General features: G+C 43.6%; 4 protein-coding genes across 5 annotated transcripts; 1 reads left to right on the top strand and 3 right to left on the bottom strand.

Annotated features, from left to right (window-relative positions):
- Window positions 1–76: 76 nt before the first annotated feature.
- zmynd10 (zinc finger, MYND-type containing 10) lies at window positions 77–4,279 on the bottom strand (the record flags this gene model as incomplete). The annotated part of the gene is made up of 12 exons (XM_079748519.1): window positions 77–176; window positions 364–489; window positions 579–700; window positions 798–923; window positions 1,428–1,600; window positions 1,831–1,925; window positions 2,667–2,755; window positions 2,876–3,031; window positions 3,154–3,207; window positions 3,303–3,419; window positions 3,581–3,689; window positions 4,191–4,279. 12 exons carry the CDS (start codon window positions 4,277–4,279, stop codon window positions 77–79), a joined length of 1,356 nt encoding a protein of 451 aa, XP_079604645.1.
- Window positions 4,280–4,365: 86 nt separating this feature from the next.
- Window positions 4,366–9,492, bottom strand: nprl2 (NPR2 like, GATOR1 complex subunit). Of its 2 annotated transcripts, none has more exons than XM_079747563.1 (11): window positions 9,072–9,492; window positions 8,901–8,992; window positions 8,387–8,573; window positions 8,188–8,296; window positions 6,210–6,346; window positions 5,865–5,962; window positions 5,597–5,633; window positions 5,410–5,503; window positions 5,201–5,318; window positions 4,935–5,077; window positions 4,366–4,816 (listed from the first exon to the last, which is right to left on the bottom strand). In XM_079747563.1, exons 1-11 carry the CDS (start codon window positions 9,147–9,149, stop codon window positions 4,749–4,751), a joined length of 1,161 nt encoding a protein of 386 aa, XP_079603689.1. In that variant the 5' UTR covers window positions 9,150–9,492; the 3' UTR covers window positions 4,366–4,748. The 2 variants fall into 2 exon arrangements, with proteins under 2 accessions (XP_079603689.1, XP_079603690.1); XM_079747564.1 differs by having other exon boundaries at window positions 8,405–8,573.
- A 114-nt stretch (window positions 9,493–9,606) lies between these two features.
- Window positions 9,607–14,262, top strand: hemk1 (HemK methyltransferase family member 1). The gene is made up of 11 exons (XM_079748751.1): window positions 9,607–9,869; window positions 10,511–10,693; window positions 10,921–11,012; window positions 11,101–11,194; window positions 11,500–11,637; window positions 12,196–12,260; window positions 12,350–12,399; window positions 12,546–12,651; window positions 12,974–13,069; window positions 13,403–13,513; window positions 13,768–14,262. The coding sequence occupies exons 1-11, from the start codon at window positions 9,807–9,809 to the stop codon at window positions 13,799–13,801; spliced, it is 1,032 nt and encodes a 343-aa protein (XP_079604877.1). The 5' UTR covers window positions 9,607–9,806; the 3' UTR covers window positions 13,802–14,262.
- A 193-nt stretch (window positions 14,263–14,455) lies between these two features.
- On the bottom strand, window positions 14,456–16,914 carry LOC307084388 (cytokine-inducible SH2-containing protein-like). The gene is made up of 3 exons (XM_079748752.1): window positions 16,550–16,914; window positions 15,679–15,845; window positions 14,456–15,438 (listed from the first exon to the last, which is right to left on the bottom strand). Exons 1-3 carry the CDS (start codon window positions 16,567–16,569, stop codon window positions 14,894–14,896), a joined length of 732 nt encoding a protein of 243 aa, XP_079604878.1. The 5' UTR covers window positions 16,570–16,914; the 3' UTR covers window positions 14,456–14,893.
- Between the last annotated feature and the right edge of the window lie 1,608 nt (window positions 16,915–18,522).

Genomic DNA, 18,522 nt, shown 5'->3' with positions numbered 1-18,522 from the left:
TAGATTCAAACTCTTTAGTTTAGAGCACAAATTAAAATTCTTTCCATTTGTGGTATCCAATTAAAACTTTTCTCTGTCATGGTTGGCTATTTAAGTTCTTCTGTATCTCCTCGGATGCCTCCGCCATCAGCTTGCATGCAGTCTTATGTTTGGACCAGTTCTTCACCTGGCATTCCCTGGAACACATGAATTCAATATAAGAATATATTTGACAAATGTATTTCAAATAGATTATCAAATTGAATACAATATTTGCAATAAACAAGGTTATACCATGAAATGAAACCCCAGAAAAAAGCATTGCTCAACACCACACTTTATCATTTAGAAATATAGAGTGTTAAGTTTCAGCAAAGGCTTTACCTGTTGCAGTACCATTCTCCCTGGCAACGAGAGCATCTCTTAGTCGCCTCCCCCCCACAGCATCCACACTTGGGCTTCTCAGGGAGCAGACTCTCCAGTACATCCAAGCTGTAGGTCTGTGCTAGTCTAGTCACACAGGTGTATCACATGAATGAAAGCCTACGATGCATAACAATAAGGCCTGAATGGTGGGTCACCGACGTAGGAGTACTTACCTATGTGCCTGTTGTCTGAGGTCCTTCTCAGAGGGGTTGAACGTCTCTTTTACTTGATACTTAGCGATGGCCTTCCATTTGCCGGCATTCTCGTGCACAATGTGGTCCCACATCTCAGGGATCTACATGGGTGTGGAGATGGGTGTTTTTGTCAATAAAATGGCACGGATAGGTTTCTTGTGGGAGGGCTATAGAGCTAGGAGTGTGTAAGAAGTTTACCTGTTCAAGAATGAGATCTCTCTTAGGAGGGGCGGGGTCTGTAACGGACAGGTGAGCGAGGAACCGCTGGAAGGACAGTAGGTTCGGCAGCTGGTCGATCAAAACTTCTGTCAGGAAACCTCTAAGCTGGGACACAAAATCAAGCTCACCGGTATGGCTACATGTAGTCATCAAGTAATTGAAACATTGAGAAGCCAACCAAAGACTGCAGACAGTAGCAGCAAGAGCAGCCAAATATTTAAGAGCTGCATGGCCAAGTTTACAAAAAAGAGCCAGATGTTTGTGCAGGCCAGCTTTTGACACAAATCGAAGAAACAGATATTTTGCATACACATTATGTATGCAGGTTGGTGGTGGCTATGTACTAATGTGACAGTACAGTATACAGTATAATGTACAGGACGTTGGAGGAAGTATTATCCTTGAAGAAAGCCTCTCCGTCTAAACAAGTCGTTATAGAAAGGGAGGAGATGATAACGGATGTTGAAAGACAATGACTTGGCACAGGCCTGCTTCCCTTTTACTTCAGAGCTAAACTCTGATACCTGCACAGAGTAAAAAACAAACAACACCTAACAGCTTGTACAAAACAATGTTAAGAGTTAACTAAAAAACTTGAAAATAAGATACCTTCAAAATCGTATTCTTGTTGAAGTTGTTGAAGTCATATTTGCGTTGGCAGTCTTCCTTGAGAAGCAGGTTGTAGAGCGAGAGCCACACTTGGCCGTCCAGCTTGCTCATCTTTAGATGGTCTTCGGGGGGGACCTTCTGCCATGTGCCGTTCATGTACTTCTCAACTTCGCCTTTAATTAAATAAATAAAATAAATCACCAATTTAAAGACAAACAATTATGCATGCATGTTTTTTGGTCAAAAGAAAGAATGTAAATAGAAAATTTGTTTGCGTATGAGCTTGTTTTACATACCCTATATAATAAATAATAGTATGCCAATACTGAAATTACAATACTATCCTTATTTTCATTATCATCCCAGATTATCCATTGGTTATTCCTTAAACCAGGGGGTATACCTGCGGTGTAGCGACTCCAAGGGCAGCAGTCAATCAGCTGCACCAATACACAAGGCATGTTATGGATGCACAGCAGTCGGTTGATCACACTGATGCTGTGAAGTAACAATACATTGGTTACAGCTTGTAGTTGTGTTTGGCTTCACTTTCACTGTACAAATGCCTTAGTTTGATACTCAGTAGTGGAACTCGCTTATACATTTGCTACATCTCTGCAAAATGTTTGACCCTAGTCCTTGCCAAACATACGATACTTTCTCTCTTTCCCGATGAATTTTCTCTTCCTGTCTGTCTTTGCTTCCTTGTTCCTATCATAAAGTATATGTATCTATGCAGTACTAAAGATAGAATAGGCATCTTGGAGAAAGCAACAAGTTTGATTTTCAAAGTATCCAACTGAAAATCTCATCCCTCCCTACAAAGCCACTACCCCAAAACTATTAAGATTTATTGATTGAAGTTGGGATGTAAAGAGAATTTCAACAAATATATTTGTTGAAGTAATGGTTCTAATAAATATCGCCTACCCTAGCTCTAAATTCGCTTTGTCTTCCTGTCTTTGCTTACTTTTTTATTTTCTTTGCACATTTAAAAAAAAAAATTGTTGCATAATGAGGCTTTTGATAGATTGAGATAGACAGGAAGGTGCAGTAGATTGAGGGGAGGACACGCAGCAAAAGACCACGGGCAGGAATCAAACCCGTGTCGCTGCGGTCAGGGCCGGGCCTTAATGGTACACGCTCTACCCTGTGAGCCACTGGAGAGCCTGCATTTGCTTCCTCGCTGCTATCATAGAGAAGCCCTTCCTATGTAATGTTAAAGAGATGGTACATCACCTGTCAGTGTGATCAGTGATGTAGCGCAGCACCGACAAGGCCTTGAGGGAGATCTCAAACTCCAGCGCGGCGTTCTGTGTCTGCAGCTCCTGTAACGGGGGAAACAGCTTCCATAAAGGACTTGTAGAACCTCCCCCGGTTTCACTTGCATTCGACCTCTTGTCCGACCCATGCCTTGCACCAACCAGTGTGAGACAAACTTCCCTCACCCGCATGGTGGACGGACCCCCAGGGGTCCCGGCCAGGCTTGGTTGGTCCGATGTCGGGGGGCCGTCCCTGGAGGTTCTGCTGGCCAGCAGCGTGAGCTTGCGGTGGCAGTAGTCCACCAAGTCAAGTACAGAGTCTTCTGCAGCCTCACAGGAGTCCTGCATGACCCATAATATCTACTATGACACGGCACTGTAGCACTGTTGTGTGGGGGGGATATAATATGTTATCTCACATTGGTATAGTATTGTTTTATTTTATTTCACTTTAACACACGCACCTTATGAAACATGATTGTTTCAAGCAGGTTTATGACAGTAGCTTCGTAGTGTATCTAGAATTAGGAAGAGGAGCACATCGTTCAATGACCTGGTTCAAACCAACCTAACCACACACACCATCGCATCTACACACGTCAGGCCCACTCACCACCATGTAAAGAGGAAATGTGCTCTTTGGGTTGAAGTCCTGCAACTGACAGAGAACAGGGAACACTTTTTGTTTCCACACCTCGACTAGAATCAACTCATGGACTAGAGTTGGTATCTGTAGGAGAAATGGCAACGATTGAATTATGACTCGAGTTTTGACTTGAGATCAGTATTAGATGTTTTAAATAATAGCAGTGTGTCGGCCAACATATTTATTATAATATACCACAATCTTTTTAGGACTAAGATACATTATTTGATAGTATTAATTTGTACCTTTCTATGTGTCACCAGGAGCTCCTTGACATATTCATCATGTGCTGAAGAGGCACTTATTATGGCTTGCATGTTCAGTTTCACTACATACTCGTGTTGTCTGAACCACCTGTGTGTCACACACACACACACACACACACACACACACACACACACACACACACACACACACACACACACACACACACAATAAAGAGTTGTATTGTTTAGTCTATAACTAATTGTGTCATGTATAAATTGGCGGATTGTTTCGTGAAAGTATATTGCTTTACTCGAAATTGTTCTTCAAAATGAGTCAGGGCGAATTGGTGCATCACTGTTGGTTGCCGTGACTAGGGGTTGGTTCAATAAAGGCTTTTATCAAACCACGACATTGGGGTTACGTCGTAGGCCCATGATATCAACCACGAACGCACATAAATACTAACTTTTTACCTCAAATAACTGTTTCATATCCCTGTTATTTGAAGCTAAACTTTATTCATGATGTAATTACGGAAGTGTTCATTAGTTTGACTAAGTTATTTGGTTGGCCGACATACCCACTTCAACTAGTTGATTAATGTGACATAGCCTGGTTCCCGAGCATTATGTTGAGTTTCATGTTTACCTTTGAGAGCCTACATCCCTGAGAGAAAAGGACTCCAGGCATCGAACATATCCCTCTCCTTCCCCCGGCAAGATTACTGATGCATCCATGCTGCGATCGGGTTAGAATCAAGTGGCCAAACTTAAGTAGTTGTTAATGTCTCACTGAAGTGGTCCTTGCAATGGCTATACTTCAGTTCCCGTGGTGGTCATGGCAACAACAAACGAAACGCACTGAAGACGTGCCGGGGTTTACCGCGGTCATGCCCTTCGCCTCCAGATGGGGGCAGAAGAGGGTCGTATTCATTCTCTTAACTCAACAACAGTCTCCTGCTTGTTCGCTATGGGTCAATCTGCTTTATTAGGCAGACGTATACAACTTTTCAAGTGAACCAGGCAGCTACAAACTGAAAGCACTGAAAATAAATGCACATGCAATACAATTAATTCATAAAATCCTTCTAACTTTAAACATCACTTCACAAGTAAAATGTAAGGCTTTTCAATGGTCTTTGGGGGAAAACTTCGAACAAGGCAGTTCTAAAGAAGGGAGATCCATCCAGTGTTTGTGTGGCTGCAGCTACTTCCAGCACACAATGATGTTCGGGTCATTTTCTAGCCGTTCATCCAGTTCTTTGTAGCTCATTCCTGCAGAAATAAAACACAAAATAGCATACAGGACATCAAACTCTTGGAAGCCCCTCTTGACTTGGAATTATTCAAACTACTGAGTCACGCTAACAGAGACCACCAGTGCTGGACTTGCCTGTTTTACAGCAGATTTCATCATAACTGTGACAGCCGGTGTACAGCCGCGGGGGCTGGCTCTTCTCGTCCCGACACACCTTCACAGGGTACTTCTGCAGTCTTCGTATCAGCCCCCTCATCAGGCCGAACTGAATGAGCCTCCTGAAACAGGGCAGAACGGGGCGTGTGCACACTTCACATTATTAATGAGCACAATTGTTTTTTTTTTCCTCGCTTAAAGTCATTCAGTGTGTCTTTTGGATGTTATCGCTGCACCGCACGGACCTCTCGTCCACTCTCTGAAGCTGGGGTGAGTAACGAGAGCAAAGGTCTCGAACCGTCGTGCCCGGGGTCAGACCACAGTACAGCTGAAACACGTCTCTGAGGTTGGCCTGCTTCTGACCTGAGCCACACAGAGGAACAGATGCGCGTGTTAAAGGTGAAGGGAAAACCGTACGTCTGTCATCCAGCCCGTACACCTTGATCCTCTTTACCTTGCTTTGTGACGTATCTCAGGCACTCCTCCTGAATGGACTTGTTGTCTATGAGGTTCTGAACTATGGGAGTTGTGCAGTACACATTGGAGTACTGGGTTGGAGGGGGGAGACAAAATAGCAATTAGCATAGGATCCTTGCTGTCGAATATCTCTGGCAATGGATTGGTCTAGTTCTGTACTGTACCTGGAATATTGAGACCATGGTGACAACACCGTAGTACCTGTCAGAGGAAAAAGGTCAGCGCCAACCAGGGACCACGATGGAAATTAACCTTCGGGCTTTATTGTGTCATGCCTGACTATTTCTACTTTTTGAATATATGACTCTGAGTGCTGTTCATATTTTATATCAAAATGGTCAAATAAAACCAATCAATCAATCAATCAATCAATCAACCTGTCTGGCATTATATCCCATCCCATAGAAGTCCAATCAAATAAGATGTACTTACAGGAGATTTTGCACCGCTATGCGAACAAGATTTAACTCCACATCTGCCTCAGCTGAGATTTTCTGGATATGTCGAAACCCGTCAATATAGGCCAGGATCTATGAGGGTTTAAGAAATGTTAATACATTTAAATAAGCTAAAAATATGATAATGATTATTCACTGAGGCACATGCTTTTATTATGTTTTGAAAAAGGTTTCATAGGGTATTCTATGATTGCAGCCACTCTCAATAATTCCATCATTGGAATTATTGAAACAAAAAGGTCAACCATACATTCCAAAAATACTGAATTGAAGACGTGCTAAAGTGATGCATGAATGTATTGCAGTCAGTAAGACCTACCTGCTGAGTGGTCAGGTCCCATTGGGATTTAATAAAGTGGTCTTTGCCTTTAGCAAACACTGGAACATCGTATTCTTGTACTATTGGTGGATCTTTGCGTTGCTCTATGAGCTTCAGGTGTATCGTGTTGGACTCGTCTGCAAGAGGGAAGCAAAGGTGAGAGAGTGAAGCATCACGCAAAACTTAGGTGTCAATCCAATATGTACAGTGGGGAGAACAAGTATTTGAAACACTGCCGATTTTGCAGGTTTTCCCACTTAGAAAGCATGTAGAAGTTTATAATTTTTATCATAGGTACTCAACTGTGAGTGACGGAATTTAAAACAAAAAATTTAGAAAATCACATTGTAGGATTTTTAAGTAATTAATTTGCATTTTATTGCATGACATAAGTATTTGATACATCAGAAAAGCAGAACTTAATATTTGGTACAGAAACCTTTGTTTGCAATTACAGAGATCATACGTTTCCTGTAGTTCTTGACCAGGTTTGCACACAATGCAGCAGGGATTTTGGCCCACTCCTCCATACAGACCTTCTCCAGATCCTTCAGGTTTCGGGGCTCTCGCTGGGCAATACGGACTTTCAGCTCCCTCCAAAGATGTTCTATTGGGTTCAGGTCTGGAGACTGGCTAGGCCACTCCGGGACCTTGAGATGCTTCTTACGGAGCCACTCCTTAGTTGCCCTGGCTGTGTGTTTCGGGTCGTTGTCATGCTGGAAGACCCAGCCACGACCCATCTTCAATGCTCTTACTGAGGGAAGGAGGTTGTTGGCCAAGATCTCGCGATACATGGCCCCATCCATCCTCCCCTCAATACGGTGCAGTCGTCCTGTCCCCTTTGCAGAAAAGCATCCCCAAAGAATGATGTTTCCACATCCATGCTTCACGGTTGAGATGGTGTTCTTGGGGTTGTACTCATCCTTCTTCTTCCTCCAAACACGGCGAGTGGAGTTTAGACCAAAAAGCTCTATTTTTGTCTCATCAGACCACATGACCTTCTCCCATTCCTCCTCTTGATCATCCAGATGGTCATTGGCAAACTTCAGACGAGCCTGGACATGCGCTGGCTTGAGCAGGGGGACCTTGCGTGCACTGCAGGATTTTAATCCATGATGGCGTAGCGTGTTACTAATGGTTTTCTTTGAGACTGTGGTCCCAGCTCTCTTCAGGTCATTGACCAGGTCCTGCCGTGTAGTTCTGGGCTGATCACTCACCTTCCTCATGATCATTGATGCCCCATGAGGTGAGATCTTGCAATGGAGCCCCAGACCGAGGGAGATTGACCGTCATCTTGAAGTTCTTCCATTTTCTAATAATTGCGCCAACAGTTGTTGCCTTCTCACCAAGCTGCTTGCCTATTGTCCTATTGTCCTGCCCATCCCAGCCTTGTGCAGGTCTATGATTTCATCCCTGATGTCCTTACACAGCTCTCTGGTCTGGGCCATTGTGGAGAGGTTGGAGTCTGTTTGATTGAGTGTGTGGACAGGTGTCTTTTATACAGGTAACAAGTTCAAAAAGGTGCAGTTAATACAGGTAATGAGTGGAGAACAGGAGAGCTTCTTAAAGAATAACTAACAGGTCTGTGAGAGTCGGAATTCTTATTGGTTTGTAGGTGATCAAGTACTTATGTCATGTAATAAAATGCAAATTAATTACTTAAAAATCATACAATGTGATTTTCTGGATTTTTTAGATTCCGTCTCTCACAGTTGAATTGTACCTATGATGAAAATTACAGACCTCTACATGCTTTGTAAGTGGGAAAACCTGCAAAAACATGTATCAAATACTTGTTCTCCCCACTGTATATGCAATACAATTATCATGTGTCAAAATGCATATGCAATCCATGTATCATGTATCACAATGCAATATGTGTATGCAATACAATTATCATATATAACAATGCAGTGTATGCAATACATGTATCATGTATCACAAGGCAGTGTGTATTGCATTGCGTGTAACCCGCTACCTATTGGTAAGGTGCATGCCCCGGTAGCATTGAGCTCTTCTAATAGCGTGGACATTATAGGAAGGAGTTTCTGCTTGCACTCCTCATTGGATATGAAGCCAGTCTCCAGCTGCAATAGTCAGACATGCCAGGGTAAGGTTAAGACATCATTATAAATAGTAACATTCGATGGACCAGGACTAGTACCAAGGTGTCTTACACAGGGATTTCCCATTACCTCCAGGGTGGTCAGGTACCCAGAGAGCTTCTTGACTATGGGCTCCAGGGCACACGTCTTACTTTGTGCATCACAAACAAGACCCAGGTTGAAGAGCAGGGCGTTGCGGCTGTACTTTTTATGTTCAATGCATACCGGGCACCCAATTAGCTTCTTCCCCATGGCAGTCCTGCAAATGAAACATCATGTTGACTATTATCAGATAGAGGGGAAATTTGAACCACAAGAAGTGAGGGCTGTTACGTGTGTGTGTCACTATTAAGATAAAGGTAGCAATTTGCAAACCCCTCATTAAAGACCTTTTCATTTCAAACCTACGTGAGTGCCTGGACCTGGATTCATTGTTTTCACATCACTTATTGATGTTGTAATTTTTCCTCTTCTTTTTCCAAGTTTAATATAATAACTTTTAAATATTATAACTATTATAACAGTTGCAGGCAACACGCATTTAACATAGTTCTGGAAATAATGTATTATTCAGCAGAGTACATACACAGTGATGAGTTTGTTTTGTAGTTCTGGCTTGGTAATAATATACACCTGCACAGTGTCGAACAGCTCGCGAGAGATGTACTCCTCCGGCACCTGGAAGAATGATCTTTATTAGCAATCACGAAATGCTCTTTTTTCATGTACTTTTCAGAAGCTCTTGTTGTGCACTTACCTGGTAGGTGATCTTTGGGCCGAGAGTAGGGTGAAACTCACTGAAGAAGACGCACTCTATACGACTCGCCATGCCCATGGCAATCCAGTTAACGCCCCAATCAAAAACCTAACTCGGAATGTAAATATAAGCAGGCATACAGGATTTAAGAAGTTGACACTTGAGGCATAATATGCTCCACTTGTCGCCCTGCCTGCCTAGATTGTCACAGTTGTTTTTCAACTTTGAGCTAACTCCAGCTAGCTTTAGCCGTCTAAATAACATGGACAGGATACCCCAGGGACAGTCTGCAGATATTTCGTCGCCTATTAAATTGTGACATAGCAGAAAAACAAAGTATAAGCCTACATACGGGTTAACTGCTGAAAAAGCTGTTACGAATAAGCAAATCACTGTACATTCAAGCCTGCACCAGAACGTGGGTTTGTTTACGACAGTCAGTCAGTCGGATGTGACACTGCGCCTGCGCATGAGGAGGTTCAGCGCCGTCCACTGTAGTATCACAACATTGCCGGAGAGTAGTTCATGTAATCAAATGCTTAAACGGTTAAGATATCCAAACGGCCTGGCTTTGCTACGGGTCAAAAGAGACCACAACTAGATACATGATACGCTGATCTTAAGAAAGCCTTCTGTGATCGAGAAAAACAAAGGTGCAAGCGAAACGAAGCGAACCGTTTCGGCACACTGCTCACTGAGACTGGGCCTAGCAGGTCCATCCAGACAGCACGTGTTATGTGGGGAAAGGCTATACACACATGCAGGCGGTTCGGCCGCTTCAGCAGAACTGGGCTAAAGGTAAGGCTGCTGCAGTAATCAACTTTCTAAGGGACGGATCAACATCCAGGGGATTGGAAAGCCTGTTTCCAAAGTCCAGTAAACCAAGTTGTTATTTTCTTGGCTGGTCAATGGATTTCTTTCTTTACTCATTGAGGGCTAGAAATAAATAGTTAAGGAATAATAACCACGACAAGCAACAATTGTTATTAGGTATCCTTGGTAAAATGAACATAAAACGAAACATAAGTGAAATGGTTGTTATTATAAATAGCAGTATTAGCCAAGCTGCTGTCTACTGTCTTAATACTAAAGTTTAACAATCAGGGCCACTAGCTATTATTTGTTAGTCGGTAACAAATAACAATTCACGTTTATTGCAAGTCAGCCATATTGACCTTTGCTGTAGATGACATGGCATATGCACGGGTGAAAAGTTCTTACTGAAAATTTAATTTAAATTTAATTAAAGTCGAATCATCTCAAATTGCATCCAATTAATGGTGACAGCTCTGGATTAAAAGGAACAAGGCCTTGACTGTGAAGCTTTCAAGTGCATCAGGCCTCAACAAATTTGAAGGTCAGGGTTGAGTTGGGCTGAACACTTACAAAAACACAGGCACTACTTTCCTCGAAATTCGATTCTCTCCTGTCCTCTTCAGGGAATATGTGGCACGCATTCAGCCTCCCTATCAACTGACCAAGCACCACCTCCCATCCCGGGTTCAAGCATGACAGCGTTCCAAGCAATGAACCTGTGGAGAAGGTGCTTTGAGGAGAAGGGTGTGGCGGAACCCGACCACTCCAGCCAATACATAGTTGCGCATCTGCTGGGCGCTAAAACGGTAAGAATATGTTGTGACTGAGTGTGAAGTTATTGGCACAATACGCAAACGCCTTTCCATGCTCCTTAGACCTTCACTATGTTACTTGTTCTCTACAGCCAATACTTTGGCTCAAACTAAAATTATGAACCCATTCATCAACAAAGGGAATCCATTCGTTGGCTGCAGTTGAATTCATTTAAAATCAAACCATTTTTCCAATTCTTATATTCAATATGTGTCCACAGATAGAAAGCCTCGGACATGAAAAGTTGAACAGGCCTCTGAGTTGTGACAAAATGGAGCAGTTGTGGGAGCTTAGTGTCAAGCGGCTTTCCAGGTACAAAGTGTATCTGCAACACCTTTAAAGTGTACTATTCTTCTTGTAAGACAACGTGCACAATTGTCTGTGTGTGTGTGTGGTGTAGGATGCCTGTGCAGTATGTGATTGAGGAGTGGGACTTTCGAGACTTGACCCTTAAGATGAGACCGCCTGTTTTCATCCCAAGACCGGAAACAGAGGTGAGCGACGGGAATGTTTTTGAACAAATCACCAGTAAGCCCCCATGTTCATGACAAGTACCAAAAGAGCTCATGGTCAGCGCTGCCATTGGTTCCCTATGGCACAAGTGGCGTTGTGACACCTACGGTTGACACTACCCTCTTAAATTGGCACTTAAGAGGGGCCCATTGCTCAGAGTAGAAGTAGCTATCTGTAAGAAAGGGACTACTAAATCATATAAGGTGTGTTTCCTCAAGCTGGCAAGTCTTGGGAGGAGGTGGATGTTATTATTTGAATGCAGATTTCTTCTCTGCTTGTGGTTCAGGAGTTGGTTGAACTAGTGCTTGCAGACCTCCAGGGAAAACAGGACACTGGAATGCATGGTGAACCTCAGCTGACATGCTTAGAAGTGGGCTGTGGTTCTGGAGCCATCACGCTCAGTCTGCTGAAAGACCTTCCTCGGGTAAGGTGTGTGTGTGTGTGTGTGTGTGTGTGTGTGTGTGTGTGTGTGTGTGTGTGTGTGTGTGTGTGTGTGTGTGTGTGTGTGTGTGTGTGTGTGTGTGTGTGTGTGTGTGTGTGTGTAAAGAAGGACTTAATTCTAAAAAGAGAAATGTGAATATGCTTCTACAATAGGCATCAAGTGCCTATTTATGGTAACATTGTGCTCTTACACAATAGCATCTTGTGTTAAGATGTTTGTGTAAAGATTATAGAAGATGCTCTTTGGAGTTACAGATGAACTTCCCTTTTGAAAGTTGGCATGGGTAGTGGTTGGGTGAAATGACAAAGAATACTGACATCTTATTTGTGTCATGAGATAATGGTGTGTGTGTGTGTGTGTGTGTGTGTGTGTGTGATTTGTTTCATCTGAAAACAAACTGCAATTTATAGAATCGCTTCCAATAATGTCAAGTAAAATGCAGTTTAGCAACTTTGTCCGATGTACATTACATCGGTATTACCTTTGTTTGCTGAAATAGCAGCTTGTCCTTATAATCTATCATTGTTTCATCTGCCCCAGCTTAGAGCCATTGCCTTGGATCAAAGCGAGCACGCAGTCGATCTGACAAGAGAGAACGCACTAAGGTAGCCATCTTGTGTACTAATCTTAATCTATTGAAATGCATTAGGGTAATACATTTTACATTGAACTCTGATTGACCCTTATTCTACAGATTAGGCCTTGAAGATAGACTCCTGATTCATCAAGTAGATGTTCTGAAAGGTGAGGCCAAGTTGAACGACAATAGTGGGATTTGAATAAATAAGGCTTTGTTTTTTCCAAACATCTCTGATCCTAAAATGAAATTATTATAATGTTCTGTATGTATGGAAATAAATCAGAAAAATTAATTATGATTCATGTTTCAGAACCTGAAGCCCTTTTGAGTCTGGGTGACTCCATCTCAACTTTGGTCAGCAATCCTCCGTACCTGTTCTCCGAAGATATGACGTTCCTGGAACCTGAACTCCTAAGGTAATGAGCCAAGAGCCTACACTGTTTGTCAGTCATCTGCAACGGACGACGATATGTTATGAAGCATCCGCTCCCATCCTTCGTTTATGTGACTGTTATACATGGACGTTTTATTGTATTTGGGTTGCTATAATATCGAGATATATTATCTGGAGACCTTTTGAGACCTGCATACCATTTCTAAAATTAAAAAGCATGGCTTTGAAAGTGATAGCATTTCCATAAATTAAAAAGCCTGAGCCAGGACGTGTGTCTTCCTGATTTCCCCTGGGCCGATGTGGGCTTAGTGGTTCTGAGTACTGAACCACGGTGACACCCTCAGGTTTGAGGACCACGCTGCCCTAGATGGAGGCGAGGACGGCCTGGACGTGATCAAGCAGATCTTGACAGCGGCTCCCAAGATGTTATCCATTCATGGGTAATGCCCGTCCTCCCTCCGCTCATTTACACACACATAACGTCCCCTCAGTTGGGCTTATTCAAAACAATTCCCAGTGGCACAATTCTAACAGTTATTTTCCGTCTTGCTATTTCTGATGGTGTCTTCTGTGAATTCACCAGACCCTTTTTGACAGATGCATCATTCCAGGACAAACACGGGTGGTGCTTATAAAACTCGATAGGGGTCTGCTCCATCTGTGAACCAGGGAACGGGTCATACTACCCAGGAGCAGACGCACTCCGGATGCCACGGCTATGGAAAGGCTCTATTGAGTGAACCACCTTTTGTTCTGATTCCTGCCCTTTCCAGACATGTTTATCTGGAGGTGGACCCAAGACAGCCCCCGTTAATCCAACAGTGGGTGAAGGACCATGTCCCCGGGCTGAGTTACCTGGAAACACGGCACGACATCACAAACAGGTTGGTCTGGAGGGAGGATCTGGGTCACTGCTACCCGGTCTTCACTCAAGGCTAAACAGTCAGGCGGTCATTAGCTTTACAGTGATGAACGCAAATTCACCAACACATTCTTGATGATTAAAGGGCAGCAGTGTCCCCGTGCGTGCGTTTGTCTCAGACGTAGGCTGCGTCTTGGTTCACTGTGGTGTCCGCAGCCACAAGTCCAGACACGAATCATTCGCAGTATTACTGACGGAGAACTTTCTCTGCCCCAGGCCCCGCTTCTGCATCCTTCGGAGGGAGCGGTAACACGATGCAGAGCAGGACAGACCTCATTCGGCTTCCCAAAGTCTGGACCGGACTGACTTTACTGTTTACTGTTAAAGACTCCACTTGATGACTGCATATCCCCCCCCCCCCCACTAAATTGGTAAACACAGATTAAGGTTCCAATCACACTGTTACTCACCATCAACAAACACTCTCCCTTTTGTATTAATATACATTTGCCGACTGGTTTTTTTCCGAGAGGGTTGGGGCCAGGCGGTAGTGTGTGTGGTGTCATCACCAAAAACTGTGCGCACGCCACAAGAGAGAGGCAAGCTCAAGGCTTGAGTTAATTGCCCAAGCTTTTTCTCAGAAGCGGCCTTCCTGGAATCCGCGGCTCCTAGAAAGGGCTCCCTGCCTCTGCCAAGCGGCTGATGAATGACCCCCCCTTCGCGCGCGCTCCCCACTCCCTCACATGCAGATTGTTAACCGAAAACATACGTTTTGGCCTTCGCTCGCTCATGCAATGTACTTCTCGCACACTTCAAGGCCGCCCAAGTATTTGTCGACTCAAAGGTCGCAGTCTGCGCGAATATCTAGATTGAATAACAAAAGGCCATTTTAGGGGTATGAATAATAAGCCAAAGAATATCATCAAGTGCAGGAAAAAATAAAGCAAGCCACACGTTGCGCTCCAGTTGATTATTTTTAATAGAAAAATGTTGAGACAAAATAAGGTACAAAATACTAATAATGACAAAATGAACAATAACAATCGACGGCTCTGGAGTTGTGCACATTGTGCACATCCAGAACCAATGGGGGTAGAATAGATGTGGAAAATCCACACATCTACAGTACCAAAGTGTTTCTTTGCAATTCACCCTGTAGACGGACCGTGCCGCCGACTCTTGGACAAATCAAGTCTAAATCCAGACACGAGTGTCAAGTGTTTGTTCCTGTATAGAATCTGTCCGGCGTGTGCCCTTGCGTCCAGCATTAAGAGCCTTGTGACTTACCCCCCCTTCCCCCCCCCGAAGGAGTCATCCGAAGGGAGACCCCCTCCCCGCCGCACCACAGTGTTATGGTTCCCTTTGTTCCGTTGAGGTCTCCGGCCCCAGGGAGCCTCTTCCATCATACCTTGAAGGGGTAGTCCTTGATGAAGCCCAACAGCGGCCTGGGAAGGGGCAGCCGTTCGGGGCGGTCCGAGTGTCTGTTGATGGTGAGGCGCGTGAGGTGCTGCAGCGAGGGGAAGCCCTGGGACTTGTACACGGCAGTCCGCAGCTTCAACACCACCGAGGACTCGTTGGCGCTCGGCTGCTTGGGCGGCGGCGGCGGCGGCGGCTGCTGCTGTTGCTGCTGCTGCGCGGCTTTGCAGGAGGAGCCCGCGTCCTCCGCCTTCTCCTCTCGGACCTTGCGGCCCGGGCCCATGTAGTGCTCCACCAGGCTGGGCACGTCAGGGAAGGACAGCATCCCCAGGCGGGCGGGGGGGCTGGAGTCCAGGAGGAACTGAGCCTGGCTGTACTGTATCCTGATGCTGGTGGGGCCGCGCGCGGTCCGGACGGACAGGGTCAGCATGTACTGGGGGTGGCTGCTGTCCCGCACCAGGAAGGCCCCCTCAGAGGCCTCCTGGAGGGCGGCGTGCGCCTGGGCCGCAGTGATGGCACCCCAGTACCAACCTGCACACACACACGGAGAGTTAGCGCTGGTTCTGTGTGAGCAGTGGCTCATAATCACCGTTCGTATACTGAGAAGAGTTTAGAAAGCCTTCGTTTGGATGTATATATTTATATAAATATATATTTATACGTCTTCTTATAATCTAAACTGAGAGCTCTCATGGGGTAAAATGGGGAATAAAACAACGATCCTGGGTAAGCATTATGTGTTGTTGCATTCTGGTTGGTGTGTCACTCTACCTGAGTTTTCTAGGTGACAGAAGTTGCTGGCTATTGCCCGGAGGTCCTTGGTGGGATCCCATATCGGAGGGGGGCTCTGTACGCAGTGGGGTGGGGACACGGCTCCTGGTCGCATGCCCAGGGGGAGTGCAGTCGATGGGGCGCGAGTAGGCAGATGAGTCCTAGGACTGATGAGGGAAAAAAGGAGTGTTGGTTATTAAAGCGATTCAAAAACAAAGCATTTCTGATGTGTTGACGTTCAACGTCAACACATATAGCAACATGGCAATGTTGCAGCACAATGTGCATTAGATCTACTACATAGGCAATAATTAATCTATTTTGCTAAATAAACTATAAATATTATTTTAACATAAATAGAAATGCAAAATGCGGATATTGTTTGTAACGAGGTATGGAAGATCAAAAATTATATATATATATATATATATATTCAAAGCAATTATTTATTTGGGTTTGTCTTGTTAGCTTTTTAGGTAATTTTTCAGTTGAAAATGTATTTTAAGTGAAGATGACTCAATGGTCGCTATTGGAAGGCTATAAAGGGTTAGACTTGTAGGTTACTATATTCAGTAGGCTAATATTCATAACACGAATTACATCAAAGGGCAATATACTTTTTTATTAATAGTTTCTTGGGTCATTAACTTAACCTGATGTGTATTTTAATTTTGCCACAAGTGTTTGCAACTTAGTTTTATGTTGTGGTACACTATTCTATTCCATATGAGGCTATTCTTTGGTATATGTTTGACATATTATGATGCTGTAAATTAACACAAAAAATTTGGACACTTATGAAGAGTCTGGTTAATGGTTGATCGGTCTGAACAAAACATCATGTTCTCTCACAAAAATAATTGCACCTTACCTTTGAACACAAAGAATCATACTGAATCCGGCAGCTTAATTCCGATTGACGATTCCTCTTCCACAAAATAATAAATGCATATGCCTAGGCGACAAAATAAATTACTTTTACAAGAAATGATGTCGGTCCCACCAGGAAATATTGGCAGCGTCAAGACGCGGAAATGCTGAGCGCATTGGTAGAAGGTCTAGATTCCTCTGTTCAAGTAAACGCGACCGTAAAGCTAGTGTATATAGTCCCTAAACATCCAACAACGCTAGAACATAGACCAAGACCATAAATAAAAACACTGAGCGGCTACACGGAGTGTTGGCTCTCGAATGCGACGCAAACGTGTGAAGGACACAGTGTAGGCTTGGCTTTTAAAAATCACCAATTCCTAGAATTCTATTCTGAGAACTCTTCAGTTCACCAGCGGCTCTGACGTCACATGAGCCGCACAGACTCCTGTTGGATCACCGCGCGTACAGAACGGATCGGAGCAGGGCGTCGCACCGTCGAACCTTATTATTTTTCCTATTCTGTTATTGTTAGTGTTCAACCGTGTGACCTTTTTGGTTTTTTTATGTTGTATGCGACGGGGTTTAGGATCCCCCCCCCCCCCGTCCATGCACTCGGTGAACCAGCGCTCCCAGGAATCGCAGACCAGCTTCCCCTTATCCACTTTCCAAGAATAATTGCGAGTTATCTCCGCCCACTGGGCTGTTTTGGCCTATCCCACATTCTCAGAAATCGGCGCCTCACTATTAAGATAATAGGAATGCACACAGGCTGTTTCCAGTAATATAGATTTTCCTTTGGTATGAAAAAAAACCGATGGTTTGGTTAGGAGTTTTGTTTAACTAATTGCAGGCACAAAATAATCTCTTAAAACATTTGTGAAATATGCTACAATGTCACTTTATGTTGGATTAGAGTTGATTTAACATTAACGCCCCAAATTAAAAATAAATATATATTTGTTTTCCCAAATGAATTCGTTTTCATCGTTCAATCGATTTAGTTCATTTCTCGGGAATCAATTTGTAAAGCTTTCCACTCAAACCACCAGATAAGTTGTATTTGCTTTGTCTCACTAATTAGGCCTACGCATGTTCTCTTGCATTCTAGGATTTTATTTTGAAAATAAGATCAAAACAACTTGAGTATTTCAGAATATAGGCCTAATAGTCTGGATTCGCGTAGCCAGACATTTTGTGAAATATGATATATGATATGAAATAAGTAAAACATGCATATAATATGTCAATAATACAAGTTATGAATATATAACTAGTATATAATATACAAGTAATATATTATATATAGTAGTAGTTATAATATATAGCACCAAGATTTTGAAACGTGCACCAAGTCGTGAGTTATCAAGAACTCGGGAGCTTTTCCTTTAAGCCTATAAGAAACAGGGCTTCACTTGAAGCCGCAGATACAGGGTTTTCCCTGAACCAAGGAGAGGCGAAGCCGGGATCGTTGAGACATGCAGACTTGCTAGAAAGCACAAGGAGAGAGCGCGTGAGACTAAGTGCTTTTGTATGTGGAGCACTCCACACACAAAAGTGGTTCTGTGTGGTTCCAGTGGTTCTGTGTAGAGGTTGGCCCTCGTTCATTCCTTATCTCCTTGTCGCTCAAGGCCTTGAGAATGGGGGTAACTGATATAGGGTGAGATATTGTTATATATTATACATTGTACGATAGCATCTCGACTATGTTTGGGTGTATTTCCACCAATAAATGGAATTAGTGGGGTTTTTCGATCTGCCTAGTTAATATGCATGAACGATGATTGATTAAATCAGTCTTGTTGGACAAGTGAAAAGAAATTCAAACAGATGTGGCTAACAAAATCATTATGGGAAAAAATAACCTGATCTGACTTTAAAATCTGAACAAACTCTGAAAACAGTCTATTAAAAAAGAGACCCACGCAAGAAAAATAATAAGCAAGATAAACCATTCCATCGCATTGCATGCAT

Source organism: Pollachius pollachius, assembly GCF_949987615.1.
Source record: "Pollachius pollachius genome assembly, chromosome: 12".
In the NCBI taxonomy this organism is placed as follows: domain Eukaryota; kingdom Metazoa; phylum Chordata; class Actinopteri; order Gadiformes; family Gadidae; genus Pollachius; species Pollachius pollachius.
This window is presented reverse-complemented; position numbering and strand designations above follow the sequence as displayed.

Coding starts and splice junctions, on each gene's coding strand:
- nprl2 (XM_079747563.1), bottom strand. CDS start 9,149: ATGGGCATGGCGAGTCGTATAGAGTGCGTCTTCTTCAGTGAGTTTCAC. Junction 6,347..8,187: donor GGCATGCACCTTACCAATAG/GTAGCGGGTTAC, acceptor TCCCTCTTGCAG/ACGAGTCCAACACGATACAC. Junction 5,504..5,596: donor CCATGGTCTCAATATTCCAG/GTACAGTACAGA, acceptor CCTCCAACCCAG/TACTCCAATGTGTACTGCAC.
- hemk1 (XM_079748751.1), top strand. CDS start 9,807: ATGTGGGGAAAGGCTATACACACATGCAGGCGGTTCGGCCGCTTCAGC. Junction 11,013..11,100: donor AGTGTCAAGCGGCTTTCCAG/GTACAAAGTGTA, acceptor TGTGTGGTGTAG/GATGCCTGTGCAGTATGTGA. Junction 12,400..12,545: donor TCAAGTAGATGTTCTGAAAG/GTGAGGCCAAGT, acceptor TTCATGTTTCAG/AACCTGAAGCCCTTTTGAGT.
- LOC307084388 (XM_079748752.1), bottom strand. CDS start 16,569: ATGATTCTTTGTGTTCAAAG. Junction 15,846..16,549: donor ATGATTCTTTGTGTTCAAAG/GTAAGGTGCAAT, acceptor TTCCCTCATCAG/TCCTAGGACTCATCTGCCTA. Junction 15,439..15,678: donor CTGTCACCTAGAAAACTCAG/GTAGAGTGACAC, acceptor GTGTGTGTGCAG/GTTGGTACTGGGGTGCCATC.